The following is a 23,333-nucleotide window of genomic DNA, read 5'->3' on the forward strand; positions in this document are numbered from 1 at the left end:
TTATAAAGCTACAGGGCGCCTAGAAACTTCTAGCTCGACAACTTCAATACACCCCAATCCCAGACTCATCTTCTTTGATCGTCGCATATACTGCCGCAGTACCTCTACTTATTTGCCATGTCTACGTTTTGGAACCCAGTCAACATCTGTGAGATCAACGAGGATCTTGGCCATCGCGCTACTTGCTGCGGCATCACAGGACGAGGTGTTCGCTGCAGAAATAGGATCAAAGCGAAGGTGCTCAGGCAGGGGCGTGAGAAGCTGAGCAACCTCGCTGGAGCACCTTTTAACGCAGAGAGCCTGCAGCCAATATTGCAAAATATTGCAACGCATTTACTGTGCGCGAGATGGCATCGAGGCGGACAGGCTGAGCAGGTCAGTCGGCGCTGGTATGATGCCGCGACTCGCAACTATTTCGATGGAAACATTGTGCTGGAATACGCGACCGCGCCAACCCAGAATGAGGATGACCTGCTCCAGCCTACTGTACATCAGCGGGATCAGGATGCCTCGTATTATTCCAGTCCTGCCGAAGTCATGCTACGCCAAGGGATCCAGCCTTACGTATCTACTGCGATGCTGCGAGCAAACAATGTGCCTTGGGATGTCTCACCGGAGCAGCCCGCCATTGTCTCATCCACCGCCAATATTCTGGCAGGAACGCAAGACCTGGAACTGCACCATCTCACTGTCAGCCATGAGGTGAGCGACATTCATTGCACTTTCTGCTTGGCGGAAGATGGAGAGCCGACTGATGAAAATATCATTCTACGATGCCAACGATGCCATGCAATTTCGCATCTATCCTGCATGGAGGCGTGGCTTGAGCAGCGTGACGCCGGATTTGAGACATCTTGCTGTGTTTGGTAAGTCGACCCGCTTAAATGTCATAGACGAAGGATTCTAACAATAAACAGCCGCAGCCAAGGGGCTCTGGATGCCTTCGTACGTCTTGGGCTCCGGACAGCTACGAGCCCCACTAGCACTTCAATGGAAGAGGACATAGACAGGACGCATGATTCGCAGCTAGGAGGATCTCTACCAACCGAGAATAGGTCGGTCCACGCACTAGCACATCACGTTGAGCCTCGGCGATCAGCGAGACTAGCGCGCAATGTCAGCGCCACTCCGCTTCGACGGTCTCCAAGATTGGAGAACAGCCAAGCTTGATGAAATGTGTTAGCTCAAACCGTAGGAATGGGTCTGATGATGAATAACAGATGCTGTATTACCAGAGTACTGAATGACAGGGTCCTGCAATCCGACCTGTAGCAGTCGAGGCTCAGCTATCCCGGCTGCCTCGTGCTGCAAGCGTATTGGATCGGTCGGTTAACCTTTTGAGTTGGAGCGCTGTAGTAGATAAATCAAGATAATTCAACTGAGAATCGCACCAACGATGCATGATACTTACTGTTACATGCCTTTCCGGGATTTTAGCCTATGGAAAATGTAGAATCTGCCTTTGGGTTTGTTCCAGCCTAGAAGACTGCACCCAAATTTCCCCGATGCATGCGTTGGCCTATGGATGAAACTATTGAATTGTTATTTTGCTTCCAGCCGCTTGATAGAAATCCAACTGTGGCGAGAATCACAAATCACGATACCGCAATTAGATACACCATGGTAATCAAGCGTACTGTTATATGCGTCGGAAGCCTATATTGAAGTCACCACACTATCAGTTGATCGGGTCGTTGGCTTGCCTCTCCTCTGTTGAGTATCACCTGGATGCCGTGCCGGTGGTACAGTCGTGGGCGACTCCCAACGTACTTTCCTCCTTCTTGTTTCTTGTCAAGCCACACGCTGATTTGAGGTAAACTCTTCACAAGGAACACATTGCTATCATGAGATCCGGCAAGGAGGTATGTATACTCAAGAGTTTATTCTGAAAATGATGTCAAGTCGGCCATCGGCCAAGAAACGATCCACTTCCGACAGTGAACACGTCTGGATCGCAAGTAATCGAGCGCATCGTGCCACTTCGCGAATTCGACGTGCCTAATTGAGGGCTGGCGATATGCAACTATGTAACTTGTAGTAGACGGACGAGTGACGGTAACTGGTTGACAATGAATTGTCTGGAGAAGACTCAATACGAGAGACACTAATAATACTGTAGTGCTCTGCTCGGCTTGAAAGATGTATTATGTAGAACAGCAAAATCACAGGGAGCACATCACTTTTTTGCCACCTCGCAATTTGATATAAGAAAATTATTTTGGGAATGGCCGCTGCAGCTTTTGGGATGGCACTGCTAGATCCTAGGAACGGACAAAGGCTTTTACTTATACCGCCATTGTCTTCGGCTTCACATTGTGGCTACAAATAAACGTCAACCCCCCTCTTAATCAAATTAAAGCCTTGCACTACGACAAGAGGTGTTCCTCAGAGTGAATTCCCAATGGCAGCCATTGCAGACAAATCATTTACTAGATTTGCACACTCGTCCCAAAGTCACCGTGAGTCTTCTATGCGCTATATATTCTTCCTAGCTAATTTGATGTAGCGTTGATATGCGGCGTGCATGAGCAAAGGGAGCGTGACTTCTCCTTTCTGATTCAGCAAGTCGAGGACCATGTCTCAATCTTGGAAAATCATCGCCAACAACTTGCTAGTGAGCTTCATGTTCTGCGAGAATATTCATGGGGCTTGTATCGAGAGTATAAGAGGGTCCTGAGTAAGCTGGAAGAGTTGGGAGCTGAGGATGGTCGATCTCCTTTGGCGGGAGGGATTTCCACTTTGCAGTGAGATCGCAAAGGATTCAAACGAGACACATGGCTTTGAATGTGCGATCTCTTCATTGTGTCTCTTTCTTCCATGAGTCCCCTGTGAGGGCTCGCACATACTGATAGCTGCTTTTCATATCACAAATAACCATATTCTGTTCTTGCTGTTGACGAGGAATAACTTTCACTCTTTTATCGAACTTTTCTGCCTTCTGTACCCATTTTTGATAGGCCATCAGCATAGTTTTTGGGTACTCCGCCTAGCCGTCGTTCAACCTTACGCTGGAACGCTGTTTGATGGAGGTCAAATTGGTTGACTCGGGAAGGATCTCGAGAGGAATATCCTCTTTGGAAAGTCGTAACTTTCTGATCGGCGGCTCTGATATTGAATAGTTTCGCCGAAGAAGATCATGTTTTGTCCCCCCATATCTCTGGAGAATGTTTGATTTTGAGTTCTTGGTGATACTGCTGAGCAATGATTTCACAAAATAGACAAGAGGAGGCTTCTAGCCATGGCAAACGATTTCACTCTCCCAATCCGGGGCGCGCCAGCTATCCGACGAGATAATAAACTAATGAAACAAGTTTTGTTGGGCGTATCACTTAGGGAGAAATGAATTGCAAAACATTTTATCACCGTTGAGATATCTCAACCAGGGATTTGGTTTAAGCGTTTCGGCTCCAGAAAGACTTATTGCCAGTGAATCTGGGCAAATATTTTCTATTTATTGTGGGCATGGGAGTTCCAATATCATCTGGGTGATCACAAATAGGTAAGCTGATTGCACGGGGCGCAAATACATGTATGCGCCCCATAGAGGGGATTCTGTTTTTAAAAGCTTGTCGTTGGTCAAACGCGCTTGAGAGCCGGGCAGCAAACAATGCTTGACGGAAGGATGGCTATACTGTGGACCAAGCTCACCCTGCGTGCCAAGAAGTCGGTCAATCATACGCACAGAAAATAGTAGGCTCTCAAGTGTCCTTCTCAGTCACATTTACCAGGGAATATCTTGCTGCTATCTAGAGATAGTACAGTAACACCTCATTTCCCCTCCATCACTGCGAAGTTTTCTCAAGTGCCCCACTTTTCAACACCTTACTATACTGACCGGCTCACTTGATGACACTTCAAAGCCGCGGTGGATATCACTCTGACAGGTCTACCCCTCGAAGCTGCTGCAATACTGTTGGCAAAGGTGGAAATTTTGGACATTGTATCCATGTTCTTCGTCGACGCATACAATGCCCTTGAAAGCATGATGGGATTTTGAAAACTACGGGGGCTGAGATATTTTATCAATAAATTAAAAAGCCTCGATGACTATATATCTAGTGCGCATGAAATAAAGCCAGCAAACGCATCCTGAAGAGTTAAAAAAAGGACTCATCGCATTGGACATCAACATGCAATGGTCTTGTAAATATCTCGGCGGTGAAACTTACCAGGCAAAGAAATTCATTTCCTGCTCAAGGGGAAACGATACTCAACGAGCTGGAGCAACTCCCTCGTCCTCATCAATTTGTTGGGAACGACCTCAATAAAATTGATGTTGGTTTGGCCAGCAAAGACCAGTCGTAGAAAGCGAATTCAGATTGGAACAACAGCTTTTCAGAGTCCACCAGAGATGTATGTGTATGACAGGCTTTCACTCCCCTCAATTTTCATGAATTGTTGAATGCAAATTTAGGACAGGATCCAACTCATATACTTCCTAATCTCAGTCACCGCCTAGTGATAATTACTTTTCATGAGTGCCGGACATGGGACATTTTGGGATGGTCTCGGTGGGATCAGGGGTTGGACATACGATGATTTGAATCGTAATTCGCAGGATCTTGCGTACATGTATCTCCTACTACTACAGGCCTGGATGCCCTACACGAATCTAGTGATCATCAGCCTAACGGGGCTTCAAACAAGGAATCTTTTACCAAAGAGGACCGCGCGGCTATGAGTGCTACTACACATCACTTTCATGAGCACTCACTGTAACAAGCTAAACCAAGCAATAGAACCACCCTAGTACCAGTGGTGAACTGGGGTTTCTCAAGGCGTCACCTGCATGTGCATTCCAGGTATCATAATCGCCCTTCTAGCGATAGCCTTTGGCTAAGTGTTGAGTCTTAGGTAAATCTAGCCACTGCGGCTGCTACTGACAATATGGTCATATATGGTATTCTCAGCCATTTCTGAAACAAACTTCTTTAAAAAAAAATCAAAGCCAAGCTCGGGTGAGGAGCAACACTAGTGGATGAATGGACTTCAGTAATGAGATACCGTGTGTTCCCAAGATTTTACAACATACGCGATGTACTAGTCCTCACTTCCAACTCAAATAATTTGATAGATACATATATTCTGGGTAAAGGATATATTGTTTGCTTGCCATGTAGGATTATATCCATGAGTAGATTGATATCGCACTATATCGCACCAAAGGTCTTCCTTGTGCGTAGGCAATCGAGGGAGGTTTGTATCTGGTAGGAGCTTGAAGCTCGAGTGGCCAGCCACGTCCGTCTATTTGATGTACTGGCTAGTACGAAGTATGTCTGTTCGAATCTGATGATTGATTGTTTTTTGTCATGATGAGTGATTGAGCACCCTCCTGCTAATCTTGGTACGTTACGGTACCATACTCAAGTCTAATACTGGGGGCGGGTGGACGGTGAAAATCCTATCCCAAATAGTCGTAGCGGTATTTGACCACTCTTTCTGCTTGACATCTTATGTTGGATAGAGGCAAATCGTGTATGGACTAGTAAAATCAAGGATCCCATTGCACAAGAGGTCTTCTGTGTTAGATCGAGTTGAGCGATCCTGCCAGTTCTTACGAAAGGCTAGTTGCATGGCCCATACGTACGCATACGTGCGTGTTACATACAAAAACAGTAAATTAGGATATAAGCACGCACTGAATCATCAATCCGGGATAGGAAAGGTGGTAATCTTCTCCTGCGGAGTTCGACAGTATGTCCTAGGGGCCTAACGTATTAGCAATCAGACGGTTGTGCCGTCGTTACCACAGGGGCCAAAGTCGCCTTTGTAAGGGTAGAATGTATTGCGGTTGTCTGCGTTGCCTTGTTCGGAATATTCGTCGCCTGATCCACTGTCTCGTCACCAGCGGTGCACACACTTCCCACTTGAAAAGAGGAGTCGATCGAGCAGCTCGCGACTTGCCCCTCCTGGTTCTGAAATGAGATTAGCCCCGTCTGATCAACTCGGACGGTGGCAGCTGAATGACCATTTGTGGAGTTTTGGTCGCAGATTGTGACGTTGACGGTACGGGGCTCATCAGCCGTTGACTGTCCAACTAAGAAAGAGCTTGATTAGCGATAAAATCAGCGGACTGCTGGTTGAGGCTCCTCACAGTAGCAGTTTCTTCCAACTAGGTTGGCGAAGGGTTCGGAAGACCCAGTGCAATCCAAATTGCCCACAGAATAGATTAAACACTTTCCGTCAACATCGAAAAGATGGAAAGTTGCGGCAAAGGCCACTGGCATGCTTCCAGCTAACAGACTAAGGAGGAGGCGCATGGTCGTTTTGGAGATGATTTTGAATATTCTCATTGTCTAGAGAAGAAGGGGGAGACCCCTGCTTTTATAATACTCCCTAGCTGTGGATACAAAGCCCAGCAATGTACTCCATAAATGGTGATTCCCGAACAAAGGGTCTGTAAGTGCGCTAAGCATGACGAGGCGCGCCGACGCAAAGGGTAGCCATCTATTAATGACTGCAATCGCAGGAGCTCAACAGTGCAATAGCCGCCTAAGCCCTCAAGATATAAGCTACGGAAGAAATTTGTTTTCTTTTCAGGTTATTATTTCTATTAGTAAAACTTTGCGCGCAAAATTTAATTTGATGCATACATTTGACTGAGAGGTACGTCAACAGCTGATGAAATTTACGAGACAAGACTTACAGTAGTTGATAAATAGAAATGATTAAGTATCCGTGGGATAATAAAAAAGCAGTTGACTCTGGAATATCCACAGTGAGCAATACTCCAACGTTCACCATGACAGGGGACTCACCAGTCATAGGCTAATATCCATATCCAGCTAAGTTTCAACGAAAGGACAATCCCACGCACGCAAAGAGCCCGAGGCGTTGCGCAAAACAGTCTCTTCGAAGTCAATGTTGTCGATGTGATTTTTCGCATTAATTTCCTCCATCACCATGCATGTACTGTGCTCAAATTAGACCTATCTTGAACCTCCGCATGGGTCCCTACCTTGCTAATCTCTAACTGCCAATCGACCTATAAAGATTCATTGAAGTTCAACATCCACCGACCCGGATGAATCTGCATGCGCATAATCTCTTAACACCTTTGCTCTTCTGGCTGAATGAAATTGATGATTAATCAATTGTTTGACAGCTGCTCTGTCAACCAGTAGCCTGTTCAATGAACACTCTATCATCATAATGAGCTAGAAAGAGATGGTCATTCAAAAGTAAACAGCAGGCGTGGTCATCCACAGATTGCAATTTCAAAAGACTTGCTTTGGGCAAAATCATCTGTTCTTCACCAAATGTTTGAAAAACGGACATTTGAAAGAATCATAACGGAAACAGGGACTCGGCCCATATGAGATCCACAGACGGAACGACCGCGGTTTCGGGTATGTGTTTCCCAGTGTTTTACTCTTTGTGATTAGCACAACGCTAACTGTTCTCAGTTTGTGCAAGCACCCCATACGTGCAGCTGTACACCATGTCATTCGCACTAATGCGAATGATCCTGGGCCACCTAGTCAACATAGTATAACAATTTACCTGCTTGGCATTTTTTAAGTGTTAGCAATTGCTTAGGGCCACTGTATGTGTCAGTGATCTGATCACCGAAGATCACCACAGGATCGAAAGGCCACTGCGGGGATACACTCACTCAATAACTTTAAGTCAATGAAATGATCCCTCGGATTTTATTGATCTTAGAAATTGGTGCCCTTCAATAGTCTGAGCTTTCCAAAATTCAAAGCAAAGAGATATAAGGTCTTCATCATTACAAGACCTTGAAAATAGTATCGATTTGCAATTAGAAAAACTATTAAATATTTGCAATATGATGTCACTTGAAGTTGGTTTTGTCTCTCCAGACCAGACAGACTCCCTAATTCCTGTCAGACTTTCTAGTCCATCGAGGCAGTGGAGTGCACCAACTAGCCTACAAATCACACGCCAACAGATTGGCCCAATGTGAGAAGCCTTCGTTAAAAATGTGAGGAATTCATGGCGTTCTGCGCAAAGGCAGGGCTCCAGGAAGAGCATGGAGATTCCTGGGAGCACGAGAGTTCCTGGGAACAGCCTGTCTGTTTCACAGGCCTCATTTTCCACGGTTCTGCCCGACCAAATTCCATCTAGCTCAAATGTAAAGTAGAGGATCAGCCAGAAGAATGCACACTGCTGGATTATTGTCAGCATAGTACCTCCTACAAATACTGTCCTGCAAGGTCGAGCATTGCTCCTCCATCGACAAGTTTGTTCGGCGACACCATCATTTCATCCGAAACAGCCTCTCACTATACGTCGGAGATGTCGCACCACCTCCATACCATCGGTTAGTCATCCCATTCCAGTATCAGTGCGGCTGCTGACTGCCCATTCTAGTAGGCTCTTCACCGTCATACGAAGAGCGTCCCGCTGCTCATTGCTGCAGACGGTTTGTGCAGAATGCACTGTTCTTTGCAATTGCTCGGGGAGATGTGCAAGCCGTGATTCAACTCCTTCAGCGTGGCATCAATGTCAACAGCAGCGGACCGAAGGGCCAGCCCACGCTCTTCACGGCTCTAGAGTATCAACAGCACGAGATCTTGGAGATCCTCTTGGGTGACCCGCGAATCGATGTTCACGTCACAGATGGCCAAGGTCACACTGCGCTCCATCTGGCGGTGATATACGACGATCACCTTGCGGTTCAGATCCTCTTGCAAAGCAGATCTCTCGATGTCGACCGGTCCATCTTTGCAGGGGACAGCGCATTGCTTCTCGCGGCCAAGACATACAGTGGCTTCGACCCCAGGCGCGACGCGATCCTTGAGCTGTTGGTTTCTCATCCACAATCGATGGTGAGCCAGCGCGACGCCAAAGGCCGCTTCATCCTGCAGTATGCAGCGTTCACGTCGAACCGAAGGTTGATCGCGCGATTGGCGCGAAGCTATCTTGATTGAAGGCCCTGGAAGCCTTGGGTCTTTCCCCTTAGGTCAGAACACGAAAGCCGGACTGCAGAGGGACGGCATGAAGCGACCATACCACGTCCACCCTCAGAGCTGGAAGGAGTTGAAATATGGCTAGACTAGAAGGTCATGGTGCTATATTGAAAGGCCAATTCCCTCGGCTGTTTGAGGTTATTGGGAAGATGCCGTGGCGCGACGTGTCCCACGGCCATGCGCGGGCCGACCGCAGAGTGACGGAGTCTCCACGTGGCCTGCCTTTCACCAACCTGACCGACCTTAGGATTACCAGACTACGTGACAGAGGGATATCTATACCCAAGTGCCTCAGAGGCCATGGAAGATCTGCAGTCGCGATCAAATTCGGAGATCGAGGTTTTGACATTTGCTAGAAATCGTGTTGAGTTTTAATACTACGATTGCTTGAGGTCAGATATATATATTTCGTATGGCTTAACGTTGAGGAATTTTACAACCCAATAAACAGGGCAGAACTGTGTTTATTAGGAAAATGAGCTGAAAGAGGATAAAAATTCGTACTTTCTAATCAGAATTTCGATGTGAACAGACCACATGCAAGAATTAGAATAATATATCTCCAGGTCCAGGTTTTGGAAAACCCGACAGGGGGTTCAACTGAAGTTGCGGAGTTGAACCCCCAAAGCCACCATGATTGGTCAGTCTGCCATCCGGAAGAGATTGCCACCGCCTTCTTGAACCACGTCAACAAAGCCTGGCCCGCCAACTGCCACCAGGGCTGGTCGTCAGACCAGGGTAGCTGACTGCCCAACTGGCCCTCACATCATACCTGAAACGAATGTACGCATTCGAAACGCTCATCCAGGGCTGTTGCCTCGCCTTGCACAACTCACTGAACAATCTCAGGACCCCAATACCCAAGACTCGACCAGCTCGACCTTCAATCGTATACGACGCCAGATTTCCCCTAGATCCACTCGGAAGATGGCTCCGAAGCTGTCGGCATATCCAATTCCTGCATCCAAATGCGTTCCGCCCTGTCCTCCTCCACCCTTGATGCGTTCCACCCTTGATGCGTCCAAGGCTGCCCAAAGAGCCAATGTAGCCCGGCACAAGCGTGCATTGACTGGGGTGAATTGGTCAGAATGGATATGCTCTTCCAATACAAGCTTCTGTGTGATGTCAACCACGGCTGTCGCTAGATGGCAGACATTCGTGCAACAGGTGCGGAAGAACTCATTTTCGTGAGCTTGCTGATCACGCTGGCTCCGCTTCTCAGTGATTGGGTCTAATGGGGATTGTGCCACGCTCTTTGCTGTATTGAGGTGTGTCTTTGTCGTCTCTAATGCCATGGTCGTTCTCCCCGCCACAAAGATCCGATGGTCCAGTGGTGTAATCTCGGGAAGATCGTCCCAGACGGGGACAGGCATAGCCCTTGAGGAGTGTGGTCTTGGTGTATCTGGCGAGCGACTGTATACACTCGATGCATTAGACGGAGGGCGGGCCATCAGTGAAGCTAGAACAGAGGCTTCTATCCGGCGCTTTGGGATCTTGTTTCGCGGCTGATCACGCTTATATCACGCGCAAACGGTAGGAAACAATGGGGTCTTATGACAGGCAGTCCTGTGGGTGATATACTTTAGTATCAATTCCTAGGGCGGGGAAGTCGGTGATTGAGCGGGCCGCATTTTCCAGTGGGCTTGGGCTAACGTCCATGGTCGCTGAGCTGTGCTACATAGCAATTTCCGAGTCATCTGACTCTAGGATGGGGGGTATAGCAGTCTGGCAAAGTAACTCTACTCAAATTTTCTATTTCTCCCCCACTCAGTCTTGGCAAAGCTAGCCCGATGGCCAGCCTAACTTTTGTGCTCTCTGCCGCACAAATGCACTGCTTAAAAGATCCATTGCCCGAGCATGTCTATTGAGTATCGCCAAGCTGAAAGCGCAGTATCCGTAAGGATCTTGAACTTGGAGATCAATCTGTGGGTGGCGCAACAGCCGTTCAACACATGCAGTATACCCGCTTGCAGCAGCAAACATGAGGGCCGTGAAGCCCGAGGGCCCAACCTCATTCAATGCGATTTCACCTTGCGAGAGAAGAAGAGACACATTATCTAAGTGTTGGTTGATGACAGCCACGTGAAGGGGCGAAGTTCCAGAGGGGGCTTTTACGTTGATTTGAATGGACCTCTGGGTCAACAAGTTCTGGACTGCCCCGAGCGAACCCGCCCGACACGCAGCCCACAGCGGGGAGACCGAGCTCGACGTGGCATTGATACATATTTCCGGCTGCCTCAGAAGCATCTGCAGCAAGCGAGGGCTTTGATGCTCCGCTGCTCGCGCAAGAGGGGTAAGACCGCCATCGTCCGCATCATTCAAACGAAGGTCATTCTGGTCCAAGAGCAGTTGCACTAGCTCCTCATTCTGCAGGTCCACCGCGTGCCACAGCGCCGTGCGCCCCCTAGAATCCTGGTGATTGATGTCAAGCTTTGGGTTGAGCAGTAGGGCTTCCACTATCCGTCGGGGCGACCTCCCTTTGAGGGTCTTGACCGCGAGAAGTAGTGCCGTATTTCGGTGGGTGCCGCACCAATTGACATCCAAGCGAGGGTCTCGGGCTACAGTAGCATTCGAAATCAGTTTTAACTCTAAACTCTTACGATTAGATTCCCGCACCCTAAGTGGAGACACGCTAATCTAATTTTAGCTCTTCCCCTGTTAATCCATGTAGGGCTGTATTGTATTCACTGGTAACCACAATGAGTCATTGTTATAGTACCGTAATTTCTTGTAGAAACTGATGGAATCCATCGTGCAAACAGATCAAACAAAAGTTGGGTCACAACCATAAGAATCCGGCAACTCATCGAGTGCCATCTTCAATGGATATATGTGTATTACTGTACTGCCTTTTTGGAATGGAGCCTAAGATCATAGCATTGGCTTACTTACTAATGCGAAGAAGGCGCATGAAAGAGCAGATTAAGATAGGGTATGGGCTGAAGTAGCTTCTACTGATAAGGACCTATGGAAAGAGATCACAAAAATAACATCAACACCAGATGTGGTGGTTTGGGAGGTTTAGGGAAGTAACCGCAGTTGCAGTGGACTGAGACAATCCTAGCCCACGATGAATTACACTTAAAGCGCTAATTCACGCCAGAACCTAGACACGATAGACTGTACTTAGCAAGGCTTGGTAAGTGTTGGTGCGCCGTTTGTAGTCATTCTCCTTGGTCTACTTGGTTATGCGACTAGATATCTCGCAATTTGAAGTGCATGCTCCCTTCATCCTTAGAAGCAGATTCTATAAGATTGAATTACTTCTTATATATAATTTCTGTGGCGACAAACTAGAGTCTAGGCCTCGAGATAAGGCAACATTTTTGAAGGAACCGCCAACCGCTAGGAGACCGGTCCAGGAGGTATAGATTCTTTTCTGGATAGTAGATCCAAACAACACTTTATTCTGGATTCTGCTTTTTCAGATATCTACATGCGTCACAATTGCTTCATAAGTACAATTTCGGTATGATCTAGAGCCACCCGTTTAATTCATCGCTTTAGGTTCTGCTCGTATAGTACCATGGTATAAGATTTATTCGAGCAGAAATTTATATTATTTAATGGCTCACATCGTCGTATCCTGTCTCTCATCTTCTTGCCAACTTCATTTTTTCATCCCTATATACCTATCTCACAGCGGCACAATATCCGAGATACAATACGAAACACCTTACACACAGGCCTTCTATTATAAAGGTACATTACATTACATACATTCACACTCATTATTTGGTATAAATATTAAAATGTCGATCCACAGGTGTTAATTTAAGTCCTCAGGAGCACACTCTAGGAAGACTAGAGGCCTTGAAAGTTGCTTCAGTGGAAGCATCAAAGCTGGATCCTAACGGGGATTCTGTTTAATATGGGACAATTGTAGGCAATGGAGTGGGTAGTGACTGGGCTGTGGTCTTTTCTGACAAAGATCATAACATCACCGTTCAATTTGGTGATGCAAAAACAAACAAAATAACTCGTGTGCGCACAAGGAATATCGGTCAAGTGCTAAGTATAACTGTCATACAGGAGTGCAGACCCATAACAAGCAACCCAGTTGACAAGCCACGTCATATTTTGACACTACTGTCGTGAACCAATTTGCTACTCTACCTGATGGTATGCATTAACTTATCGTGCCATTATTTACTAAGGCACCCAAAAGTACGGTATAACTTATGCTTATACTCTGATTGTATGAATTTAACTAGCTCATTATCAATGAATTAAAATCACATTTTGACCTCAGAATTACCCTCGCGAGGGATCCTCCCTTCTAACAACCTCTCAAGCTTACTCTTCAGGGTCTTCAGCCAATAAGCACTCTAAGTCAGGACTATATCCTCCTCAGTATCTTGCGAGAGCACCTTATTCACTATAACTTTCTATTCTATCGTATATTAGATGTAGTTTACTGGAAGCTCGTCACTTGGCATCTTATTGTACTACTCGGGTAGCTGAAGCAGTCTAGGTCTTTCGGGCTTATGTTAGCGCGGATCTTCTATATCATGCTCAGAGTAATAGTCAGGCGGAAGGGCTGAGCCCACAACACAAGTGTACGACTGTAGTATCCTAGAGTGGAAGCATAGTTCTCTAGGCTAAAGTGCATATGGTCGAACATCACGTTCATCGGGATATGAATCAGTAGTCTTCGTCTAAGGTTAAGCTTGATACAAAAGAGAAAAAAAAATATTACCCAATAGTACTATCTCTATACACCGCGCTCGGTATAGCGGTGCGCAGTTGACGGGAGTGGGATTCGAATACCTACCACATCTCCAGACAAGAAGAGCAGACAACCCTAGTGTTTGGCTTATTTGCAGGGTCAACGTTCTAGAAACCTTAAGAACCATATAGGTCTAATACAGAAGCTATTTTTATGGTGTTATTTATACGTGTATTGCATTACTACCAAGACAGGAGTTCGGGGAAGAGTGACTGTAATAAGTATAGTGTATTTCAAGAGAGGGTTCGAGATAGTTTCTCCGTGTGTAAGTGGTGAAACTAATTTCGATCCATCCTGTAACTGGAATTGTTGTTTTGAAGCTACAGTAATACTATAATTTAAGCCAGGAAAAAAAAGTAGCTAAATTCGTTGAACTTTTTACCCATCATTTCCACGTACCATTACTACAGCGTTTTCGAGAGACTTAGGCCGGTTCTCCACCATAGGTAGGGCTGGGTTACACTAATATTATGGGGATAGCCATCAGAATACTGAGTAGTTTACGGTTTCCGCAGCAATGTGAGGTGACACTGTGTAACTACGGGTTCAGAAAAGCTGGCAGAATTGCATAATATTGACTGCTAAATTTGTTCTAGAAGAAGCTCCAAAGTCCCGGCGCCATATAGAGCTCTTCTTCGGTCGTGTTGGCCTTCGCTGGTTAGTTGAGGTTAATGCCTTGTTGGTGACTCAAGTTTCTAAGTGTAGCTTTCCTGGGATTTCTCTCAGTATACATCTGAAGGCCCTGTAAATATATACTATACTATATGCATCAAATTTACACAGAATGGGAGATACAGAAATAAGCCCCAGTACCCTAGGCGGCGGTCCGAACTCTCATAGATACTATTCTCAACGTAACGTGGCCACTAGTACATGTACTGTATTCCAAGCATCAACCTAAATGCTTCATTCATCCGACGACTTGTTCCCTCTTTCCTGATATAGAATATGACCAGTATACTGTCCCTGTTCATCGTGGTATATGTGAGCTGTTTGAGCCTTGTTATTTTTGAATTGTTCCTCCGTTGCAAACAAAGCTGTAGCATGCGGAGTGAGATCGGTATGGCTCGTGTGCGATGGATTCCTGCAATGGTAAGATTCTTGGAAGATAGCAACTTCTGTTGCACATGATATATAGAGTGGGCTTACTTGAGGATGGCGATAGTGAAGTGGGCTAGGTCAGGCTTCTGAGTAGCCTCTTCGATGAGGCTCAGGGTGAGATTACGCAGAGTAGGATTTCGGATTCTCTGTGTGAGCTTGACAGCATGCCGAGGAATAGGAGACATAGTCAACTAGTGGGCTCCAAGTTTCGTGTAGATAAGCGTAGTTTCAAGAGAATAGCAACGAGTAGTTATTTTTCTAGACGTAGACACAGCTTAGGAGACAAGCAGGATGTTCGTTTATATATTCTTCTTGGGATTGTGTAACTCTGCATTTGGACAGCCATGTTGCATGAGGTTTTTGTTAGATCTGACATTGTGCTCTAATCAGTGGGGTGATCTTGTGAGGATGCATAAGCGCCCGATATATATTTTGGTCGTGCACCAGCGACCAATCATTTGCCGCCGGGAAGTTACTGGGCTTTTTTTAGACCATGTTATTGGCTGTTGTATGCAGGTTGTTGCCACGTCATCATTTTCCCGGGCGCGTAGGACATCCGATCACATAATCTGGACTGATTAACTACAATGCCCAACACAATGCGCACGGAAAACTGCGGTTTTATCTAATGGCTATCCCATGCATAATTTTGACCCGTACTATCCCCTTGAGGAGCATCTCACCGCTTCGCATTACCTCCAGGACAATGTCTACCCATCCAAACAGGGTCCAGATGGACCAGCACCTCTATATTTCTACCATTGACGCTGAGCCACTTCATCGCTATCGACAAGGCGGTTACCACCCAGTCACTTTGGGGGAATGCTTGAAAGCTGGAAGGTATAAGGTGTTACATAAACTAGGGTGGGGAGGCTACTCGACAGTTTGGGCGGCAAGAGATCAAAGGTTGTACAAGCTGGTGTGACTCGCGGTAGTTCTAGCTAACTGAAAAGCTGCTTGTTTACAGGGAACAGACGTATGTTGCTGTCAAAATTTCTATTGCAGAAACTGAATATAATGGGGACACGCGAGAGCTCCAAACTTTGAAAGTGCTTGCATCTCATCATCCTCGTCCGAAACATACGGTGCCTATGCTCGATGACTTCGATCTAAAGGGCCCAAATGGATCTCATAAATGCCTAGTTTATGAGCTTCTAGGCCCCAACGTTCCAGACATAATTGATGCAAACTTTCCAGATGGGAGACTTCCTGGCAAGCTCGCCAAAACCATTGCAAAGCAATGTTTGATCGGACTCGATAGTTTGCACCAACGAAAGATTGGCCATGGAGGTAAATCACTTTGTTAGAAATACTTTGGACAGTGCTCACCTAGTATAGATCTGCACACCCGCAATTTAGCCTTCGCTATGCCTTACATAGACGATTTGACAGAAGAAAGGTTTATTGAGATGCTAGGAAAACCAGAAGTTGGCTATATCCAAAAACGCGATGGGAAATGCCTGGAAGCCGGCGTGCCCGAATATGTTGTGAAACCTGCCTCATACGGGAATCACTCTAGGAATCTGGCTCAGGATGTCAAAATAATCGACTTCGGAGAGTCATTCTTACACACTGCTCCCCCTGAAACACTGCATACACCTCTATCTCTTCGGGCACCGGAAGTTATATTTCAAAACAACTTTGATTATCGTGTTGATTTGTGGAGCATGGGCTGCATGGTGGGTGAAATCATACTCGAGTAATACATAATAACCCAAGCTAATAGGTTGGCAGCTCTTTGAACTGTTCGTGGGCCAGCCACCTTTCGACACATTCTTAATAACGCCGGCAATCCTTGTTGGCCAAATGCGAGAGATGGCAACTGATGAACTACCTGAAAGATGGCAACATGAATGGAATACGATGAACACAGGGGACGTCATGGCCACAGAAAGCACCGGGCCTAACTTGCAGGAATGGCTGGAAGAAGTATACTTTGATAGCCCGCTGAGTCCCGATCTCACACGAGAGGACATAGAGAGGCTGGGACGAATCGTTGGAAGATTATTGCATTTTGAGCCGTCTGGAAGAGCGTCAGCGAAACAAGTTCTTGACGACCCTTGGTTTGATGAGTGACCCCAGGACAAATAGTCATTACAACGTGAAGGCGCGTGTGAAATTTGTCTTCATTCAATTGAACTGTACTGTACCTAGCAATTTTCTGAGACTTCTTCGATTTTCAAGCCTGCGTGCCGAAAATGACCTCTAGCAATCTCTATTTTTGCACCGACCACATCAATACACCATCCAAGAAAGGCATCAAAGCCTTGATCGGGGTCTACTTCATAATAGCTCCAGTTGCGTTTAATAAAGGCTTTGAGCTCAGCGAAAAACTCTTCAATCGGATTCAAGTCCGGCGAGTAGGGTGGCAGATAGACCAATTTTACCCCTGCATCCACACACACCTGCGTCATCCGCTCTGAGTGATGAAACGAGGCGTTGTTCATAACCATAGGTTCGGGCCATATTCTGCAGTGCTGAAGAAGCTGCGCTATGAAGTCCTCGAACACGGTGGCATCTGTGGACCCGCGTAAGACACGCGAGAAAACGATTCCATCCTGGGAGTACGCACGCAGTATCTGATATCGCTTGTCGCGGTGAAATTGTGATACTTGCATAGGGGACACACCAAGTGGTGACCAGCCTGTGCGCCTGAACCCAACCCTTTTATCACATCCGGATTCATCTACGTAAACCAGCTGATACGACTGAAAATCCGATAGATTATGCAGATACCATTCTCGCAAATCGGCATTCCGCTCCCTCGCTTGCTGCCGAGTGCTCTTTTTAGATTAACCTTTGGCAACATGGGCTCGTCTGATGCTGGAGGTTGTGACTAGGCTGCGGAATTCTTCCCAGAGGAAAACAGCCATCTCATCGAGGTATAAACCGGGCTTTTCAGATAGGTGTTCGCAGAGGGCTTCGATCATCAGTGGCGTTACAGTCCGTTTCCGTCCTATTCGAGTTGGGGGTGCATGCACACTTCCAAATTGCCGCAAGTTTGCGCGAATATTTATAATCGTGGCCTGGCTGCATTCTGCTTCTTCAGCCATTTCAGACGTGCCAAGTGACTGGCTCTCTATCATGTCGCGGATGAGATGCAGCTTGGATGGTGGAAGTCTCGGAGCCATTTTGTGAGGTCGATTATGACGTTCTAGAGAGATAGTCGGGTGAAGATGCCTCCTACTTGAGGTGGAGCTGCGGATACTCACCAAAGATTAACCATGAGGGGGATAGAATGGTTCATGGTCTTCGGTCGGCAATTGTATTGTGAACAGTCGCCAAGTGTTCCTTGTTCGTTGGACTGCTGAATCTGGGAAGAAAGGGATAGATCCCAGGATCGGACAGGCTCCCCGAATGTAGTTCACTGGATCCCAGGAGCACTATCTCGATATCTGGGACTCTTTTAATTGATCCCGGGCCTATACTTCCCTTTCTAGGCTACATTTACATCAACCGCACCCCGCTCAGAGACACCACGCCATACCTAGCGGAGCCGAAGTCTGAGGAACAAAGTGACCAGAGGGCTTAAAGTTTGGAACTGGTGCAATTGTAGTAATGCTCCGGTTTCTGTTGTCTTGGTTGGAAATGTGACTTATAAGGACGGGAAAGTTGTGCTTCAGGGAGTTATGGCTCTAGTTCCGGCATGAGTGGTTTGTTGCTGTATAGATGATTTTAATTTCTAGAATCTGAACCCACTGAAATTTTGGATGAGTGCCATCATTTATTTGCTGGTGCAACCTTCGCTGCGATCCTATTGTTGCAGCGAGCACCACATCCTGTGATGATGGAGCAGGTAGCCCGATGGCCAAGCTTATCTTCGACTTCACAACCGCTGACTAGGTTCCAAATTGTAAACGTGGCGAATGCTAAACATACTATTACAATGGATGCGCTGATCAACTATGAGTGAGTCGGGGTAGGCACTGAACTCGCCGAGCTAGATTGTTCTGGGTGGCCTGTAATTTTATACATTCCCTCATGCTACACTGCCAGACTTCGTCTCATTAAGGAATGTATATATGACATTTGACTCAGGAGCTAAGCTATAGACGTGGCTCAGAAGGGGTTTTGATAGATCACCAGCGAATATTTCGGTGCATTGTTGTAAGAAAATGCATCAAAGTAGCAGACGCCTCATACCAGAATACAAAATGGCGACGCGAGAGGCGGCCAATTAAAAATGCGAGATAGGTGGTCATCCAATCAAATGCAGGGCTCCAGGAAGAGCATGAGGATTTCTGGGAGCCCTCTCGTTCCCAGGAGCAGGCTCCTGTCCGCATGACTATCAGTAAAAACATATATAAGGACTTGTCTCCCAACAAAAGTCTTTTTATCTTTGTCACAGTACAGTAACAAATTTCTCGTTGTTGTTTTCCAATCTTATACCCTCCCTCTGTCAGACTATTCATTATGTCTCCCAATGAATCGTCCAATTTACCAGAATCGTCAATTCATGCCCATATCTGTGATGTCTTCAGTGAAGAAAATATTTCCCGAGTCAGATTGCGGATAAACATGAAGCAGGAGTTGCTACGGATCGATCCTAAGTTGGGTGCAACTCTTTATCTTTGGCATACTGCAGCCATCTCTTTCTGGCATGAGGTCTTGACCGACGTTCAATATGCCAAACAGGTATGGTGTTAAATCTTGAAGTTACTGATCCTTAAAGCTAACTTTCTAAAGTTTCACGAGGAGTCAAGGGTTTCATACTACCGTCAAAGCGATGACAGGACATTTAATTTGGAAGTGATGGAGCACGACATGATTTCCTTCTTTGCTTCGCTGGACGTCTGTCTCATTGTTCCCTGGGGCTTTTTCTATTCCTTAAGAGCCTCTCAAAATGATCTGATGGGGCAGCTTCAACCACTAGATTGGAGTTTGGATATTGCAGCTGACGCTCTCGTGCGTGGTATCGGCAGACTCTGGGAAGTTCAATTGAAGAGAGCTCACTCCTGTCATCTTCACATCCGTGGGGGTTTGGTGAGTCAATTCTGGGTGGGTGCACAAGCAAGAAATGTTGGGGAAGCATTGGACAAGCCTCAATCAACTGCAGGGCTGTCTAATGAATCGCTCTATGATTGATTCACTTGTTCCATATTTTGCGAGAACTTGCGGTCCACATCCGGCCTTGAGCGTCTATTAATAAGCAGCCAAGCGCTGGCCAAAAATCCAATGCACGTGCCCTATATTTCTTGAATCAAACTCTAAACAAACGCATAGCCAGCCATGACACAAACTAAAGTTGATTCACCACGCACATTAGCCAAGCAGAGCAAATTCCGCTAGAGACCTCCACAATCCTCGAGGCAGGCTCATAGCGTTCAGAACCTCCGTAGTACATGTAAGAGCATGGCATACACTTGGCGGGGCTGATTGAGCGTTTTTACCGATTCAAATTCAACCTGCGGCTCTGGCCTCATCGTCGTTAATTTCTTTTTGTCTTGACGGTTCTATCGTAATTTGGTCTCAAGTAAAATTTCACTCGGCCCTTTGAGCCCACCTATGACTGTATGGCCAATAATAATTGAGATGACAGCAATTGGAATTGTGGGACTTTGTAGCTATCTCAGCAATTTTGATGCCTCAGCAAAGCAAACTAACCCAGACTGCCAGAGAAATGTACTATTGGATGCGTATTGGATGCCCCGTTTTATCCGGTCGCTCACCATGCCCCTTTTGTTCTATTGCTTGGTTTAGCTTGTTATAGTGAGTGCTCATGAAAGTGATGTGTAGTAGCACTCATAGCCGCGCGGTCCTCTTTGGTAAAAGATTCCTTGTTTGTAGCCCCGTTAGGCTGATGATCACTAGATTCGTGTAGGACATCCAGGCCTGTAGCAGTATGAGGTACATGTACGTAAGATCCTGCGAATTACGATTCAAATCATCGTATGTCCAACCCCTGATCTCACAGGAAGCAAAAAAATACAGGCTAGGCTAATCAAGATGGGCTTGACTGCGGACCCACATGGCGCATCTGGGTTCCCCTGAACGCGAGAAAGGTAACTTTCTTTTGCTTCCTCGCGCTACGTCTTGTATCTAGAGTCGACTGTATCTTTTGTTAATATGATCCTTCATTGAAAAGACACGCTCCTCATCAACAGATACGTGATACTCTCACAGCCGACCAGGAATTACTAGGATTGGAAATGGCGCCCTATTTCACATTTCTGAGGGCTTATTGAATTTTAAGGTCTTTTGCGCTATAAGCCAATTAGGGTCTGGTTTTTATTATTATCATTATTTATCAAGATAATGCGGTCGTCCGGTCGCGTTTTAGGAGAACCATACGACCTTACCCTCCGCGATGTTTTGCATGCATGGGAGAGACTGAAAATAATCTTCCACAGAAAATGAGTAAATATGACACATTCACTAGTAAATTATCGATAAAAATTTAAAGCAGTATGAGTCAAGCTTGCGAAACGCTTTCTTTACTAAACATTGGTGTAATCTGGGGTAATACGCGGGCAGTAAAATATATTTTTAGCGAATGGTTAAATTAACATCTCCGTAGATTCAAGAAAAGCCTAACAGAGAGGGGCGCTCATGATACATTCGATTTTTGCGAAAGATTTTACTATAGGATCATTGTCTCAGTCAAAGTATAGTCGAGCCCAGCAGGGCCTCCGGTCGACTTAGGTTGGGTGCCCGTGGTCGGCGATATGTGGGCCCTTACGTTGAGCGAGCCAATGGATCCACACCTTCGACTCTCCATCTCTGTTGCCCTTAGAATTAACTACACCCACGCTTGGCAGGTTTGAATCCGACCACAAACGCTCCTGTGGGCCCATATTTTGCTCTTCATTGTGCCCCCACCGCCAAACATATACATTACCACTACCGAAGTTCGTGCGGCAAGACCCGTTGCCAGCCAACGATATTTCCTCTTATGCCATCACTGAGAAGTGGTCTCACGCGAGGGCATTTGGCTGCTTGCAGAATTGTTTGCCACCTTTTCTCGCCACAAGCGGGGTGCATGCCGCAAATCGGGAGAAGTCCACCTGGCTCTGAAATACTTCCCCCTATTCCATAGATGTCTGGCCTCTGTAGAACGCGGACTTCTTTCTGGCTAGCGAAGGAGTACCGTGTCCGAACCACACTCTTCTCAAATAGTCTTCTTATAGCTCTTTTCGAAAGAAGGATGACTTCTCCAGGGCGTACAGCATCACGCACGTAAAGTACGATTTCGGGGATCTTCATTTCCCGTTTATCAGGACTCAGAAAACGGGTCTCTGGGAGGGTGACCTTGAACTTTTTCTCGTCGTAGCTATAATCTGCCCGAAGAGAACTGAATAGAAGTTTTTTTGCGTATTGAAGATCACCCTCCCAATCATTTGCCGATAGAAGAATGTGGTGGCGCCGAGAGCCCTTGTAGCTGGGTATTCCGATCATGTCCAGTGTTGGGCCAATAAGTACCGGGCAAGCCCCTAGTTCGGAAGCCTTGTTGATCCATTCATCATTCCTGAATATCGCTCTCCAAAGTATATTTTCTTGACTTTCACTGAATAGAAGGGCATCTGCCATATTCTTAGTGGAATTGGGGCTGAGCCCTTCCACTATAAGATCAAAAATTTCCCGTGGAATTTGTTTCAGGTTGGCCATTTTTGCGTCAGAAGGGAAACAATATCGGGATAAGAAATCTTGAATTTGGACGACCTTTAGTGAGCTATTTGAAAAGGATCTTTAGTAGCCAAGAGGCCGCTCTACCCTTTATACAGTGAGCCCACCGTATCCATGGCCACTTTAGGAAAGGAATTGAATCATCCAGAAGACGAAGCAAGGTTTAACTGAAGCAACTATTTGACCCCTCAATTTTTCACAAGTGAACCTCAAAAAAATCGATGCAGAAAAAACTAACCTCTTGACCAAAAGCCTTACACTGGTTATTGATGGTAGCCTGCCCTATCTTCACCACCCCTCTGCACCACGCTATATGGAATGAGCGGACATCTGGTTTTTGATGGGAAAAGAAGATGCAGCAAGATTTCTTCAGATTCATGCCCTGATGGAGAGTTACGTGCTCAATAGTTGTAAATATCAACAGGAAAGGCTGGCCTTTGAAGTGTGTTTTACTCCAGTCATTCTCGAAATCGGCTTGACCAGTAAACACTGGGACCCTCTTTTTGTCCCCACAATTCTTTAGGGTGGAATGTTCATTGAGTAGCCTGAAGTAAGTTGAGGGAGGGAACGTATTTACCTGCTCCAGCTGTTTGAATCAATCCTATGCTTCGAGCAGCCCAGGCCCCTGTTGACAAGCACGGCGACACTGCTTTTCTCTTCGACCTCCGATTAGGCCGGGCTCGGGTCTGATGACGGTAGATGCGCTTTTTGCAGAGGATTTACCTTGTGCACGTTGACCGTTCTTTCCTAGAAGGCCCGATGCCCTACAGCCTGACCATGTGGTGCCCTATGCACGAATTCAACGCACCAAGTTCTTACATCGGGGGCCGTAGTATTTTCAGATCGTTGTATAATTTTGGACGATGAGAGTGCTCGGCGGGGGATAACAGGGTACGGTTCAGATCAGGTTGATCACCAAGTATTTATGGCCAGCCTAATGCTGG

The 23,333-nt window shown here is 46.4% G+C and overlaps 5 protein-coding genes across 5 annotated transcripts; 3 read left to right on the forward strand and 2 right to left on the reverse strand.

Moving 5' to 3' along the window:
- Positions 1–2,401: 2,401 nt before the first annotated feature.
- Positions 2,402–2,748, forward strand: N7478_003764 (uncharacterized protein; the record flags this gene model as incomplete). The annotated part of the gene is made up of 2 exons (XM_056919978.1): positions 2,402–2,459; positions 2,507–2,748. 2 exons carry the CDS (start codon positions 2,402–2,404, stop codon positions 2,746–2,748), a joined length of 300 nt encoding a protein of 99 aa, XP_056783136.1.
- Positions 2,749–14,571: 11,823 nt separating this feature from the next.
- N7478_003765 (uncharacterized protein) lies at positions 14,572–15,025 on the reverse strand (the record flags this gene model as incomplete). Its single annotated transcript, XM_056919979.1, has 2 exons — positions 14,815–15,025; positions 14,572–14,749 (listed from the first exon to the last, which is right to left on the reverse strand). The coding sequence occupies exons 1-2, from the start codon at positions 14,949–14,951 to the stop codon at positions 14,572–14,574; spliced, it is 315 nt and encodes a 104-aa protein (XP_056783137.1). The 5' UTR covers positions 14,952–15,025.
- A 369-nt stretch (positions 15,026–15,394) lies between these two features.
- On the forward strand, positions 15,395–16,842 carry N7478_003766 (uncharacterized protein; the record flags this gene model as incomplete). The annotated part of the gene is made up of 4 exons (XM_056919980.1): positions 15,395–15,687; positions 15,734–16,056; positions 16,105–16,445; positions 16,501–16,842. The coding sequence occupies 4 exons, from the start codon at positions 15,395–15,397 to the stop codon at positions 16,840–16,842; spliced, it is 1,299 nt and encodes a 432-aa protein (XP_056783138.1).
- Positions 16,843–19,179: 2,337 nt separating this feature from the next.
- Positions 19,180–19,851, forward strand: N7478_003767 (uncharacterized protein; the record flags this gene model as incomplete). Its single annotated transcript, XM_056919981.1, has 2 exons — positions 19,180–19,401; positions 19,453–19,851. 2 exons carry the CDS (start codon positions 19,180–19,182, stop codon positions 19,849–19,851), a joined length of 621 nt encoding a protein of 206 aa, XP_056783139.1.
- Positions 19,852–21,606: 1,755 nt separating this feature from the next.
- N7478_003768 (uncharacterized protein) lies at positions 21,607–22,371 on the reverse strand (the record flags this gene model as incomplete). Its single annotated transcript, XM_056919982.1, has 1 exon — positions 21,607–22,371. The coding sequence occupies one exon, from the start codon at positions 22,369–22,371 to the stop codon at positions 21,607–21,609; it is 765 nt and encodes a 254-aa protein (XP_056783140.1).
- Between the last annotated feature and the right edge of the window lie 962 nt (positions 22,372–23,333).

The sequence above is a fragment of the Penicillium angulare genome (genome assembly GCF_028827245.1).
Source record: "Penicillium angulare strain IBT 27051 chromosome Unknown utg000003l_segment0_segment0, whole genome shotgun sequence".
Lineage (NCBI taxonomy): Eukaryota > Fungi > Ascomycota > Eurotiomycetes > Eurotiales > Aspergillaceae > Penicillium > Penicillium angulare.